Raw genomic sequence first — 14540 nt, forward strand, 5'->3', positions numbered from 1 at the left:
ATTCAATCGGAAAGTTTTTTCTTTTCTTTAATTTAAGATTTCGATTGTCATTTTAATAAATAAATAATAAATAAATAAATTTTCTTCACTTGCTGTAACTCGCAATTAGACAAGAAAAGCAAAAAGCGAAGAAAAGCATTAATTTAAGCATTTAGATATAGTGGTGTATAGGATTTAATATACTAATGGATTGATTTTTCCAGATAAACTTATATAAATTGCAAACAATTTTTGCGCATCAATAGATGCTGTTTCCAATCAATAAATACTAGAGCTTAGAAATTTTATATAAAAATAGGAGCAAAACATTGTACGGTAGTAATTTTGTACGATTTGTTTTCGTTAGTGACACTTTAAAAGACAGAAATCTTATGTCATGCATCATATTTCAATAAATAAATCGAATTGACAAGCACTGGAAATCACATCGATCATATTTCCCATTCTCAAGCATGTTTATGGCACAGCTTTTGCACTATTCGACCTCATCTTGTTTTCCTAACCCTCTAACGGGATAAATTGTACAAACGATGCGATCAAGCTAATGACTATCTTTTCATGAAAGTACATTCAAAAGAAGCTTAAGTTTTGATTTTCATGCAAAAATAATTATCTGAAGGAGCGTCAGCTAAGAAATATTTCCATTTCTCTTTTTTTATATCTAATGCTCTATTCAGTTATTTTTTCTAATTCAGATATATTGCAAAATTGAAGCCAAGCAAACTAATAGTAAAATTTTGAGATCAACCATTTTGTTGTAGATATCCTTTTTCTTCAAAATCGAAATATGATAATAATTTTTCTGAACTCTTGTTTTCCAAAGATGCTAACTTTTGAGCGCATGGTATTAATATCAAAATATCAAAAAATCTGCTATGAACACATATTTCATATTGTCAATTCAAAACAAGTTTCGTATGTGGCTCTAAGGCCTGAATGTTAAGGCTGTCTATATATATATATATATTCATTCAAGTCTGCAAAAATTATCTTTTGTGTTTACATTATGTTTCTATAAATCACGTAAATGTTATAAAACTAAATAATATGTTCATCAAGTAACATAAATGACGCTTACAAGTATTTCTGCACCCAAGGAAAGAAAATATAATTATTGTACGCAATAGTTGAATCAATATATATAGAATGCCAGTGTCGCTGCAGTGCTCGTGGTAAACATCACACATTTGAAAATTACGTATTTACACTGTATGCGCATATGTGTGAGTGATCGATTCGAAACGGGAATCTGATTGTCAAACTAAAAAGGCAACCCAATAAAAAATCCTTCTGCTTTTCCGTAAATCACGTAGGATAAATCACCCGATTTGGTCGTTTTGGGGTATTTCGTCGGCAGGAAAATTTTCTATTGGGCAATTTGACAATGTACAGTCAACTTTCGTTCGTTGGGCTATCTTTAAGTGGGCTACGTTTTAATCGGGCTCCCGTTAATTGGGCTATAGCCCATCTAAAACGAAGTCAAACGTCATTTCTGACAGCGTATTTTTTCTTCTGAGGGGCTCTTGAATATAGTTGATTCAAGTGTGGAAAATGTTTTATATAGAAAATATTAAAATTAATTAAATGGAATACAATTGTATCACATCGTTTTCCGATCAATTATGAACTTGACCCTGCCATTTTTAGAATCACGGTGAAACAGTTAAAAATGCCAATATATATTAACATTGTCGCATGAAATTCTACTATTTATTTGTTAAATAATCTAGAAATAAATTTCAACAACGAAAAGATTAGTTTCCACTAATCTACTGATTCCGTATTTAATATAAGTGTATACTTGTATAAACCTTTCTGCGACGATTTCGACAAAAACAATCGATATATCCCTCGGTTTTGACGTCTCAGCCCAATTAACGAAAGTCTTTCACTAAATGGGCTAAGAGTTTAGTGCAATTAGCGAAAGTTGACTGTAGTTCCCGTATCCAAGACACGAACCAGCAACATGTTTGCCACCCAAATATCCATGAAACACCAGCGACACTGGCATTCTATATATATTGATTATACTTACGCAATACGTTGTGAATTTGACTGGCAAATAAGAATTTTGAGGAATACAGAACGGATATTTCAAAATATAGTCAAGTTAATTAGAGATGTTCCTGAGAAATTAAATAGTGATTATTGTGGCAGTAGAAAGGCTAGGTCACGCCGCTAGGTGGATTAATTCGGGTTTTTAAAAGAAGACATCAGAGGCAGATATTCAAGAGCATCATGCATGCAAAATGTTGGACGGAACGTGTTTTAATTAAAGCAACCGTATACCGTATTGATCGTGAAGTATTAGAAACATTAATTCATTTTTCAATTGCACATCGAAATAGTTAGTCATCCATGTTCTCAAATTTTTTACGTATAATTAAAGAAGGCTACAAGTGCAAATGACTTTAAAATATATTCCTTACATTTCATTGTAAATGTTCAAATATTTCTCTGGAATAATATAGCTGCATTCATTAATTACAATTAATTTAGTTTTAATTTTCATGCAAGTTCCACCATATTTCAGAACTATGTCTTCTTCTTTCTACACACACTAATGCAACCCTCGATAGTCACATACCTGGTATATCAATTTACTTTGAACAAAGCGCATGGTCTTGATCTCAGGTGCCAGACTTGCTTTTTCTTTATTGCCAATGATTTGGCTGTTTTGCTCCACGTTATTATTTCGGAAAAATTGACAAATATGTATATTTTAGTTAAAAATCTTACTAAATTTAATTTAAAAATATTCTTTACAAAGGCATTAGACTGAAAAACCCGTTTTCATTGCTTCAATACCACGGGAATGACACTTCCAATACCAACCTATACAAAAAAAACGTAGCCAACATAGAGCGGGCCCAAGCTGACAGCTTCATAGATGGGCTCAAGCTGACAACCGAGTCGGATGTATAAATTGTTAAATTTTGTTAGTTTTAGTTCGATTTTAGTCAAGGTTTTAGCATCACATAGCCAATTTCAGGCAGACAATTAATGCGAAATACATGAAACTGTGAAAATGGTTAGATAAATTCGTTTTGTAAAATCGCTTTGCGTTTGCCGCCTTTTTCATGTGAGCAACGAAAATGTGACGTCATATCAGCCCCCTGTTCAATACAAAATAACCACGACTACGTTGAACAAAGAACACATGTATATTGTATATCTGGCAACTCTGGATAAATGTGAATTCAATTCAAAGTAAAAGCACTTAAGGTAAATGACCAGAGTTTCTCACTTTCAGGACACGCGTCCTGAAATCACGAAAATTTTTCTATAACAAATTATGTCCATTAAAACAAGTCTACAATTAATGATAAAGGTGTCCTATTTTCCAATGAACCTTGCTTATTTAGAAAATTTATAACTCTTAGCCCATCGTGAAATTTTCATCACTACCCCAGGTAACCAATCAGCATTTCCAATGCAATTTAAATGCAAGCCAATAAGCATTTAAGTTGCCTTAAATGCTACTTAAATGCTATTTTGGCAAAATATGTGGCTACTTTACTGCTAGCCTTCTTATAGTGCTGACAATGCTTATTTGCAGCTGGTTACCGACAAGAAGAATTTAAATAGAATTGTAGATGCCAATTTATACAACAGTTATGCAGTCAAAAGGCTGCACTGATTTACAAGCTGCCGACGTTTTGAAAGTGGTAGATGTCGTTCGTGACCAGAAAACTTATTTCTGCCATTTGTTGGTCGTCCGCAACGGCGAAAAATTCAACTTTTTCCTTCGTTGCCTGTGTTATTATCGTATTATTATCGTATCGTATATCGTGATCCTTAAAAGAACCGATTGTTTTGTTATCTTAACTCCTAATTTTCTTTTCGGTAAACGGCTTGTTGCAACGAACCAACCGGAAAGCCACAGGAGCTATGCGATCGACGAAGCCATTCGTGTATAGTCATAAGTCACGATGAAATGCCAATCCAGGTGGCCAGTTGCAAGCGACGTGGGAGCAGCACTTCCGCAGTTAATTGTTCCATCACGGCAGCCAGCTCCAGCTTCAACAGTTTCCTTTCTTTAGCAGCCGATGAATACGACCGACAGGGAACTGCAGACGTGCACGACTCGAGCGTGACTTTGCCCTTGATGCTTTCTCGTCCAGACATGCCAGTAAGATGTTGGCAGTAGCTCAGCTAGCGTTTGAATAATGCTGTTCACCGGTTTACCGACAAGAATCGGTCCCGCCCATTTTTCGTGGTCCTTCATTCTATCATCTACGTTTAAGAAAATGGAGCATTTGAATTTCAGTCTGAACAAAAGAGCAAAGTTACCAGTGAGCCGTTCGTCTGTTGCTGTCAAAGAAAAATAACGTGCGCCCAGAAACCAGCAGTAGTAATTTCGCAGCTGGAATTTTGGAGTTTTCCGCACGCAGGCGAGCAGATTGTGTGGTGACGAGAAGATCACTCTGCAGCTGGCTGTCCGTATCGACGGAGAAATGAACAAACTATTCTTCGGAGTTACCAGAGGTGTTTTGCTAAACATTCAAGCTGTTGTATTGTCCAAGAAAAGTAATGAGAATGCCAGACACCATCCTTTTAAGGATGAAAACATGCTTTTATGAAAATATAAAAAATTATTGTTTTCCGCTGATCACAATAAAGTTTATTGGGCCAGCAGCATTTATTAAAGCAAAACATTGGGTGTTAGTTTTAATGCGTTTTCCTGCGCATTTGTTGCGGCGAATCAGTGTTTGATTTGGTGTTAACTTGGTTTTAATTGCTATCCCTTATTCACGGCAGACAATTTTTCAACGTGACGATTATTGAATATTGAGCACAATATCAAGGCAAATAGCAATCAAGGAGCAATGGTAAAATTTCATTTAGTTCTCTTGTAACTTTTTTGTAGTAGAATTAAATGGAATTTTCCATCGACTTTTTCGTTGATACTTGAGCTGTACCAATACTTGTTCGATAATAATTGGAAATTATTCCAACCAATCACAAAGCGACAATTTCTACGACCGAGTTAGAGTCATTGTCAATTTTTCAATGACGCGCATTGAAAATCAATAGTTTTCTATATTTTTAATATCTTACAAATTACTGATTGTTCGAATTTGGGATACTGAAGAGCTACCGGAGAAGTGGAAGAGAATGGCAATAGGGTTATCTGACCGATCTGCTGGACTGTGATCACCGTTCTCATTGCCGCCTACAATGTGTTGTTTCAAATCATTTTCCGCCGATTGTCGCCATTTACAAACAGATTTGTGGGAATCTATCAAGCCGGCTTCGCTAAAGGACGGGCCAGATGGAATTCCTTCGCTTTCCTGAAGAAACACATCTCTTGTTTACTTAGAACACTGCAGCTCGTATTCCAGAAGTCCGTCTCCTGGTATTTTTCTGTCTTGCTGGAAATATGCTCATATGTTTCCTGTGCACAAAAATGGCAACAAGCTAATATTCAGACAACATATATCGTATATCGTCAGTAAATCCTCCAGGCAGGACCGTGGGATTCATTTTTAGGATCATCAAAAGATTCTTCACAGACGTCTAGGGGTACGGCGGGTAAGACCGGCACCCTAAGGGAAATGATCATTTTAATAGATCTGAGAGGAGCAAACATTGCTAATTTTTCTTCACATTTATTCTGAATTCAATAAGATATGAGACTGTTAGTGTTTTTAAAACAGCCAAAGAAATGAAATTCATCAGGCGGGTGAAACCCCATGGCGGTAAGACCGGCACCTAATTTTGTCAATCAATTTACTCAACAACTACTGAACCGATTTGTAAGCAGCCACTACCAAATGAAAAGTGATAATGTTCAATACGTCGTTATTGATTATGGTTGGAATTGGTTCGCAAGTCCCAAAGATATAGGCAGAATACGGAATATGATAACATCATGTGCTACGTCGAATCACACTAGAATTCAATGACAAGCACAATAGAAGTTAAATCATGTACCTAGTACTTTAATGACCAGAGCCGAATAAGCTCCGTAAACCTCCGGGAAAATGGCCAGTTTACTGATTTGTTGATTGGACGATAGCCAATTTGTTGATCGGACGATGAGTTGACCACGATCCTGAGGAGGAAAAAGCGCCAGAAGCAGGACAGAGATCGTGAGGAGCTGGAACAACTATTTCAGGCTAATGATATGCGAAGTTTCACGACAAGATGAACCAAACTCGTAAGGGTTACACACCTAAACCTGACATGTGTATGGACGAGGGAGGGTAGCTGATCACAAACGAGCGCGAGATTGTCGACAGGTGGAAGCAGTTCTTCGATGAGCACCTTAACCGCGATATAGCAGAAGGAGACGCAAAGGAAATTAACCTAGGAGTGCCTACAAACGACGACAGCGTACCGGCTCTCGATGTTAGAGAGATCCGGCAAGAAATTCGCCAACTGAAAAATAATACAGCCGCCGGAAAGGACGGCCTCCCTGCAGAACTCTATAAAAATGGCCAAAAACCGCTGGCAATGGCACTTTTGTTGCATCGTCTTTTCCCAATAGCAAGATAATAGGTAGGGCAGTTTCAGGCCGGCTTTATGGGGGCCCGTACTACTACGGATCAAATTTTTACTCTCCGACAAATCTTCCAGAAATGTTAAGAGTGCAACGTGCCCACGCATAATATTTTCGTAAATTTCAGAGCAGCATACGATACAGTTGAACGCGAACAGGTATGGCAGATAATGCACGAGTACGGTTTTCTCGACAAACTGACGCGGCTGATCAAAGCAACCGTGGAGCGAGTGATGTGATACGTGCGTGGTTCGGGAACACTCTCGAGTCCTTTCGAATCGCGCAGAGGGTTGCGACAAGGGGATGGACTGTCCTGTATGTTATTTAATATCGCTATTGATCTTGTGATCGAAACGAGAGATACGATTTTCAGCAAGAGTGCAGATGACCTCGACATCATTATTAGCAACCTTGGGACGGTGGAGGCAATCTACGCCAGACTAAAAACGGAGGCTAGGAGGATTGTAACCCTATCCAATGCATCGAAAACCTAATATATGGTAGGAAGAGGCTCCAGAGAAAGTAACGTTTGCCTCCTACGGACAGTGACTGGAAATCGAGCCTACTTTTCCTTCCGCAAGACGCTTCGATCAAAAAGCATACGCCGCCGCACAAAGCTGACGATGCACGAAACGCCAATCAGACCGGTAGTCATCTACGGACTTGAGACAGTAACTTTGCTTACGGAAGACATACGTGCACTTGCCGAATTTGAACGAAATGTGTTGCGGACTATCTTTGGGGGAGTACAAACAGAAAGCGGAGAGTGGCGGAAGCGTATGAATCACGAGCTACAGGCACTGCTGCTGGTGAAAGTTGGTAGACTACGGTGGGCCTACCACGTCGCAAAGATGCCGGACGACTGTGCAGTGAAATCCGTTCTGCTCAAGAACCCCACTGGCACCAGGAATAGAGGGGCTCAACGTGCTAGATTGCTCGACTTGCGTGTGTCGAGACGCGCAACGAATTGGCAACGAGTTGCCCAGTACCGAGTTGAACGGAGAGGAATTCTTGATACGACAAGAGCCGCCCTGGCTCTCGGCTGGTAAAGTAGGTAAGTTCAATTGTAAGTCCTATTTCGATTCCGATTCCATGTCTAGTTTTAAATCTTACCTTATGTTTAATATCAAGCCTAATAGCAAAGCAGAGCAAAGCCTAGATGCTACATTCCACTATCGAAACTTGACATTCTGTTTTTAAACGACAGACTTCGCAGCCAGCTGTTAAAGTGCAAGACAACTGCAGGGCCAGTTGCTACGATCCTATAGACTCTAGCAGCCTCTCCCAGTCGGGATTCGTACATTGCACAAAGTCCAATTTTGAATAAAACTTCAAGTTAGAGTTCAAATTCAAGCCGCAATTTTAATATCACGTCAAGTCAAACTTTATGTCCAATTTTGAATTTAATTTCAAGTCCGATTATAAGTCTTATAGCGAATTTGTTTATTCAATCTGGATTAGAACCGTATGAACGCGTGCAGGGCGTTGTATTTCTGTATATTAGTGTTGATAGGAGGAAATGCTTATCAACTAAATTTATTTTTAATTTCAGGTATAATAAATTTAAGTTTGTCACGATGTTTTCAAGTAAATCTCGCATGTGCATAATATTTCTCGATATAAATTTTCAAACTAAGGTTCATTATGTAGTACCATTACCATTATATTTCATTTATAAAAAAGCTGTATTTTTGCTCTTAATTTTTTTAATTACTGGCTTTAGGTACACGAAAATTTCCGAATATCCAGGTTAGTGTCATACAATCGGTGCTTACATACTGAGAACCTGTTCGCATGGTAATTTAGCATCGTTTGCTTTCGCGTCTCGCTCGTTGCATTTTTCCGACAAAGGTTGTTTTTGAACACCATTTTGGATGCATTTGAGCACACTTAGCAATGGTGCGTTTACAAACCGGAACTTTTATTAAAATCTTATAAACGTGCATTTTTATTGTAAGATCGGTTTTCAGGAACATTGCGCGTTATTTCTATCATATGATTATCAAATATCAAAAGCTTGATAGCTTTTTTTACAGCTCCCTAATAAAGTGGTCAGAGTTTTTAAGCAAGTTCTATGATCGAAGGATGCCAAAAGGTATCTCGCGCAGTCAATGTTTTCGATTTAATTGACAAAATAAACCCTTTTGTCTCAGGACAGTTTTCGTGCACACCGCGCGCGATTTCGAGCGAATCGAATATGTTGATAACACATAAATTTTCGGTGCGGTAAACTAATTTCTCATAGTTTTTCCTACATCGGAATGTCGGATCTCCGCTACCTGTTTCGCAATGGCCACGTAACCAATAACGTCCTTAAATCGTACACGAGCTCGAATGACAGTGCTCGCAGCATCGCACCACCTGCCTCGGTGGATCCAGATCAATTCCTTTCTACTAACAACAACTCCATCCAGTGACACTTGTGGATGATGCAGAGGATTCCTCAGTCTCTAGTAGCAGCAAGTGTCGTTAGTTCCTTTCCTTGCTAAATTGACCTGTACGGGCGTGGCTGGCATCGCTATTGATCATCACATAGAATTAGATCACCAGAAAATGCACATTGAGAATGATCTGCTACTCCCAAGCATCATTCTGGTGGTTCTTTGCGCAATCTCAGCTGATCCAGATCAATCGCGGGCAACTCACGGGCGGTCAAACTATGCTATGCTATGCTAATCTGGGTTAGAACTGGATGAATTTTATCTGTCAGATAGGAGCAAATGAACACAAATAATTCATCCAATTCCAACCCGGGGGGAATAAACAAATTCGCTATTAGCTGAGGCCCCATCTATAAAGGTTAATGTAAAAAAAATTCCCGATGTAACTGTCTCTGGGAACCTCGGAAGAATAGGTAAAGGTTTTATGCTATTTTTCTAGACCAAAATATATTTTTGAAAGGCTGGTGCCCCAACTTCTGTTTTTGTCTGAGCATCTAGCATCTTGCCTATAAAATTTAACGTAACAAAAATAACTTCAAGTGCAATTGCAAGTCCAATTTCATGTTCAGCTTTAAGTTTAATTTGGAGTCCAAATTCCAGCCCAACTTCGGGAATAATTTTAAGTTCAATTTGAAATCCAACTTCCAGTTTAATTTGAAATAAAGCTTCAAGTTCAAATTAGTCTAAATTAAAGCGCAATTTTATGCCAAGTCCAATATGAAGATTAATTTTAAGTGAAACGTTGTGTCTAATTTCATGTGTAATTTCAGTTCTGATTTTAAAATTAATTTCAAGTGCGACTTCAAGTTCCACTTAATTCCTATTTCAAGTCCAATTTTATGTGCCACTTATTTCCCTATTTCAAGTTTTATTTGAAGTATAAATTCAAGTCGGTTTTCATGTTAAAATTTTAAATAAAAATACTTAAAACTCATGTTTTTTTGCTCGATTGAAAAATTCACTTCGTTTTTTTTTTTCGTCCCCCCCCCTTCAGTGGCCGAACACCGGAAGGACAAAAAATTTATAAAATATTTGTAATGGCCTAATTGTGATTGATCTATCTTGATAAAAAAAACTTTTTGACAGCTTAGGAATTATTCAAACATTATTTTAAAAAATACACAAAATTTTATACACAATTTATACGAATTTTATATCACAAAATTAAATATCCCAACTTAGCCTAATGGGAGCGGAGCGAATAATCGCGTCACCCTACCGTCCATAGTGATTGCGTGCACCAACACTGCTGCGGACGAAGTTTTCAGTGTCGGTTGAAAGGTTTAGTCAGTCAACTGGAGTTTGTCGCGTTAGATGGGTGTTGTTCACGGCATTCTATATCAGTATTAAATTTCTTTTGAAAAAAAAAGAGGAAAAAATTGGTCAACTAACATGATCTAGCCAGGTGCATAGGAGTGAATACAAGCAGATACATCTTTTCGTGTCCCAAAAGATCAACATCTTGTTCTATAGTGTATAGTGCATTAACCAGGAATGAAATGAACAGTGTGTATGTGCGTACGTAAATACGTTAAAAGGGCGAGCACCAGCAGCAGCAGCGTCAACCTAGTCTAGTGCATTATTTACCGTAAATCGAACTATTTAGTTTCAGTATCGTACAACCATCAGGTTCTGCCTCTGCATGTACATGTAGCGTGTTCTGTGGGGTCTTGGGATGGGAAAAGCGAGAGAAAAAATAACTCGATTTTATTCAATAAAACCGGAAGCTGTTTTATTCTGTGCCTGCTTCCAGGTTTTATACCATAGCGGTCTAATGTCGTTGATCACAGTATATTACCGGACTGAAACAACCGTACAGGAACTTTCAGCATTAATTGAGCTCAGTATGACGACAGTTAGTACACGGTGTAATGCTTATTTTGCAGAAAAAGAAAAAATGAAAACAGTCACGCGAGTATTTCCAGCGCTACTCGCGACGAGCTGCTAGGCGAGGAAGCAACGCTTGGTAGTAACCATCACAACGCGAGACAAGATAAATCAAAATCAGTTTTGGATCATTCTTTAAAATATCCATCGCATGTTTCAAAAATAGATTTCATGCCTTCCTTAGCTCTGGTTCTTGCGATTGAATGACGAAAGAAAAAAATCTCAATCCGAGCGCCCCGCAAAGTCAGCAATCAGAGAACTGCAACTTGCAGGATACGGGTATAATTGGGCGTTATTTATGCTAATCAGTGCACTTTAGCCATAAGTACTTTTGTGCTTATCGTCGTACATCTAATATTAAACAACTGAAACAATGCCGTCCAGAGTAGAGCCACGAGAGTGAGTGAGTGCCGCTGCCGTGCCGAGTAGAGTGAACAGTGAAATGTGGTTAAACAGCTTAGCATCATCCAGAGCTAGAGCCAGACCCAGAGAGATAGATCTGCCCGTATTGTTGGTGTTTGTGCGAATAAAATAGCCGCCGCGCTGTGGGCGTGCTACGAATGCCTTAATAGCCAAGGATTGTATTAAGCTATCAATTTCACGGGTTTTTTTTTCGAACCAACTAATACGAGACGATAATGATGAATTTTTAGTTGAATCGGGTAGCTTTTTTTGATGAAAAGAGATTTTTTAAAACCAAATTTTTATGTTGTGGATTTCACAAAATTCATTTGAAATTTTCTTTTAAATTTAATTTACTCCATGTTAGTTGATTATTAGAATGAGAATGTTTCGACTTGGAATCTGCCAACACTTTTCTCAAATCTTCTTACAATAATTGTCAAAAGATTTCAAAGTAGGCCGACAAAAAATGCATGCGTCGATTAAGCATAACCTTGTTAAACAGTTGAAAACAAATTAAACTAGGCAGTGTTTGTTTTGACAAAAAAAGTGACAGATTTTTCTCAAATTTTCCAGTTGGAAACCCGAATTTTTCCGTTCATTCTATGCCACCAGAGTATCAGGTCGGCGTGTAGCTGCATACCAAACCTACCTTCCCACAGCACGCAACGGTGTGAGTGTTGATTCGACCAGCATGAATTCTAATGGAAACCTGCATGAGCATGGGCATGGGCACGGAATCATATGTAGTCGGAACCAGTCGGACTCGGAACGGGGAGTTGAAGGAAGAAAAGAAAAAAATACTCATGTTTTTCCTTTGTGTGGAAAGGTAAATATGACAACAAAGATAAAGTGTTAAGTTCTATGCCTTTTTGTTATGCATTTCTCTCAGCCGACTTCCCGGACTGGGGAACCGGTTTAACCAGTTTTTCTCAAAAAGGAACCTTAACGAACAATACATAGCTAGGTTCATAAACTTTTTCTTTTCTACTTTGCTTTCTACACTGCTTTCTGGACCGCGTGTGTGATGAACTTGGTGGTTGTAAGGTATGATTGAACATAACGACGATGCTGAATGTTCTAAACGTTGCGTTGGAAATATGGCAAGAGGAAATCGCGATTAACTTTTCTCAATCTTAGTTGGTCGGTCCGTCCAGTCAGTCAGTGTGTTCGCGTAAGAAAACGGGCCGCGCTTCAAATCGGCTGCTGGTGGCTGCTGGCTGGTTCATATTGTGCGCTGCTTATCGTTTCCCTTTGCGTTGTGCTGTTGTTAAGTATGTACTGTTCTGTGTTACAGCATCTGTATTATTATCAAATGTGATTGACCTCTAAAGCAGAGCATCAGAAGAGGCAGGAAGGACATGCGAGTGTAACAGTAAAAAGGGCACACATTAGAAAATCTCAATGCAAAGTGAAAGATTTTTATCCGAAGAAATAAAATGCTCTTGAGAACGTTTTATTGTTAGTGATTAAATAATAGAAAAAGAAAAGTGCACCCATTCGCGGCTCCATCATCGCTAACAAAGTGTAGTTGTGAACAGGAGCTGGCTCACCGGAAGCAAAATGCCTTCTCAACCTTACGATCTGGTAAAGGATGATCAAGACATTCGTGTACCTTTGTATCCCGAACAAGCTTTTCACGGAAATGGACTGACGTTCCAGGCAAGGGTAAGTTGAACACCTGGGCTAATCCGTACAGGGCGTTTGATTCAGCTGGGGAATGGCTGGAAAGTGCTCCAACTTATGCGTATTTAGCTTGATATAACTGCATATTTACATTCCCTTCGCAATCTCGAAATAGGCATGGAGAGCAAGCGAACGAATGCCAACCAGGCTAGGCTGGTGCATTGCAACTAAATGAGTCATTTGATGCTGTGTGTCTCATGCATCATTACAATGCGATTTCTAGTTGGCCAGCAGCACTGAGTCTTTATGCAAATAGTATTTTATTTTCCTTTTGTGTGGCATCGTGTATGAGTTCCACACCGTTGTTTCCTGTTGTTAATCTATGTACCTTTTGCTAGTGCAATTCAAATGTAAATTATTATTTTTAGAGTACAGGATTTCTGTACTAAAATCCATCCGCTGCAGCGGTACACATAATTTTGACACATCGATGTCTGTCGACGGCACGACGGATAAATAAACTGCTTGAGTCACCAAAAATGTAGTGGTGCAAATATCTCCCCTTGTAGAGATTGGTTGAGAAGACTGACATTCAGTCTCCGTTTTTGTCTTTTCTTTAGTTATCGCAGCTTTCTCTGCGTCCAATCCGAGGCAGGTGCAATTTATATTGCAGTTTTTGGCGACCGACCACCGGACACCTGGTGCTCGAGTGAACTTTTAATGATAAATGGTGACCGCAGCAGCGCAGCGCAGCTCTGCAAGTGCCTGCCTGCAAGTCAGTGCAGGTTTGGAACAATTACGATAATTGGAAGTACGGAAAATTTTAGTTTTATTCATCAACCAGGTTCAACAACATATCGAAACAAAAGTTTTACAACGAGCTGCAATTAAGCACCGACTCGTGATTAATAAAATCGGCCTTGAATATTCAAACTCTATAGGCGTTTCATCGGAAAAAAGCTGAGCTGTCCGGTGTTGATTCATTTATTGATTGGTCGATGTCGTGATGAGCGTTGAGATTAGTTTGCTCAATATTCATATTTACTATGACATCGTGCATTCTGTTGAAATGAAAATTATGCCGTTTCCGAGTATACTTATAATTCTGAATGTTTGAATATTTACCAAAGGTTTTTTGACTTTCTCCTACAAAAGGGTGTTACTATGATAACCAACCATGAAGATAAAGTCGAAAGCGTCAAATGGCATATGTCATCCGACTCAAGTTTTTAATGTTTCGAACACAGTTTCCCGGTTGTTCAACAGATTTGAACTTTTCTGACTTTTATTAACTTTTATACACCTACTCGGCAAGTTCGTAATCGAAATTTATTTGCCATAATGACAAATTATGCAAAATACAGTCCATTAACTCGTATGATGGCCCCGTACAATCAATACTGCGAAACCATTGACTTTACAATTTTTCGACATAGACTTAAACATCACTTTAATTCGATACGTAATCGTAACGCGTAGCAAACGACGCAAAAGAAAAAGTACGCTTTTTAATCTTTATCTAATTATACGAGTTTTATATAAGAAAACTGTATATATTATACTAGTCTGCATCGGTTGACGAAATAAATAAATAACAATAATGTTTCCAGTGCAGACTACAATAAACTATGAAAATGGTTTACAAATTGAAAGAGGAAGCAAACAATTAGCTTCTGTTT

General features: G+C 38.4%; 1 protein-coding gene across 5 annotated transcripts in view; it reads left to right on the forward strand.

Annotated features, from left to right (window-relative positions):
* Positions 1-10268: 10268 nt before the first annotated feature.
* The window catches only part of LOC128734839 (capon-like protein), a 63171-nt gene continuing 58899 nt past the window's right edge, over positions 10269-14540 (forward strand). Inside the window, exons 1-2 of one of the 5 annotated variants that reach the window (XM_053829213.1) lie at positions 10269-10351; positions 12533-12903. In XM_053829213.1, coding sequence (XP_053685188.1) covers positions 12799-12903 — 105 coding nt within the window. In that variant the 5' untranslated portion in view covers positions 10269-10351; positions 12533-12798. Of the gene's footprint in view, positions 10465-11982; positions 12065-12532; positions 12904-14540 lie in introns of those variants that run through there. The other 4 variants (XM_053829209.1, XM_053829210.1, XM_053829211.1 and 1 more) reach the window with 4 other exon arrangements.

The sequence above is a fragment of the Sabethes cyaneus genome, chromosome 2, assembly GCF_943734655.1.
Source record: "Sabethes cyaneus chromosome 2, idSabCyanKW18_F2, whole genome shotgun sequence".
Taxonomy (NCBI): Eukaryota; Metazoa; Arthropoda; class Insecta; order Diptera; family Culicidae; genus Sabethes; species Sabethes cyaneus.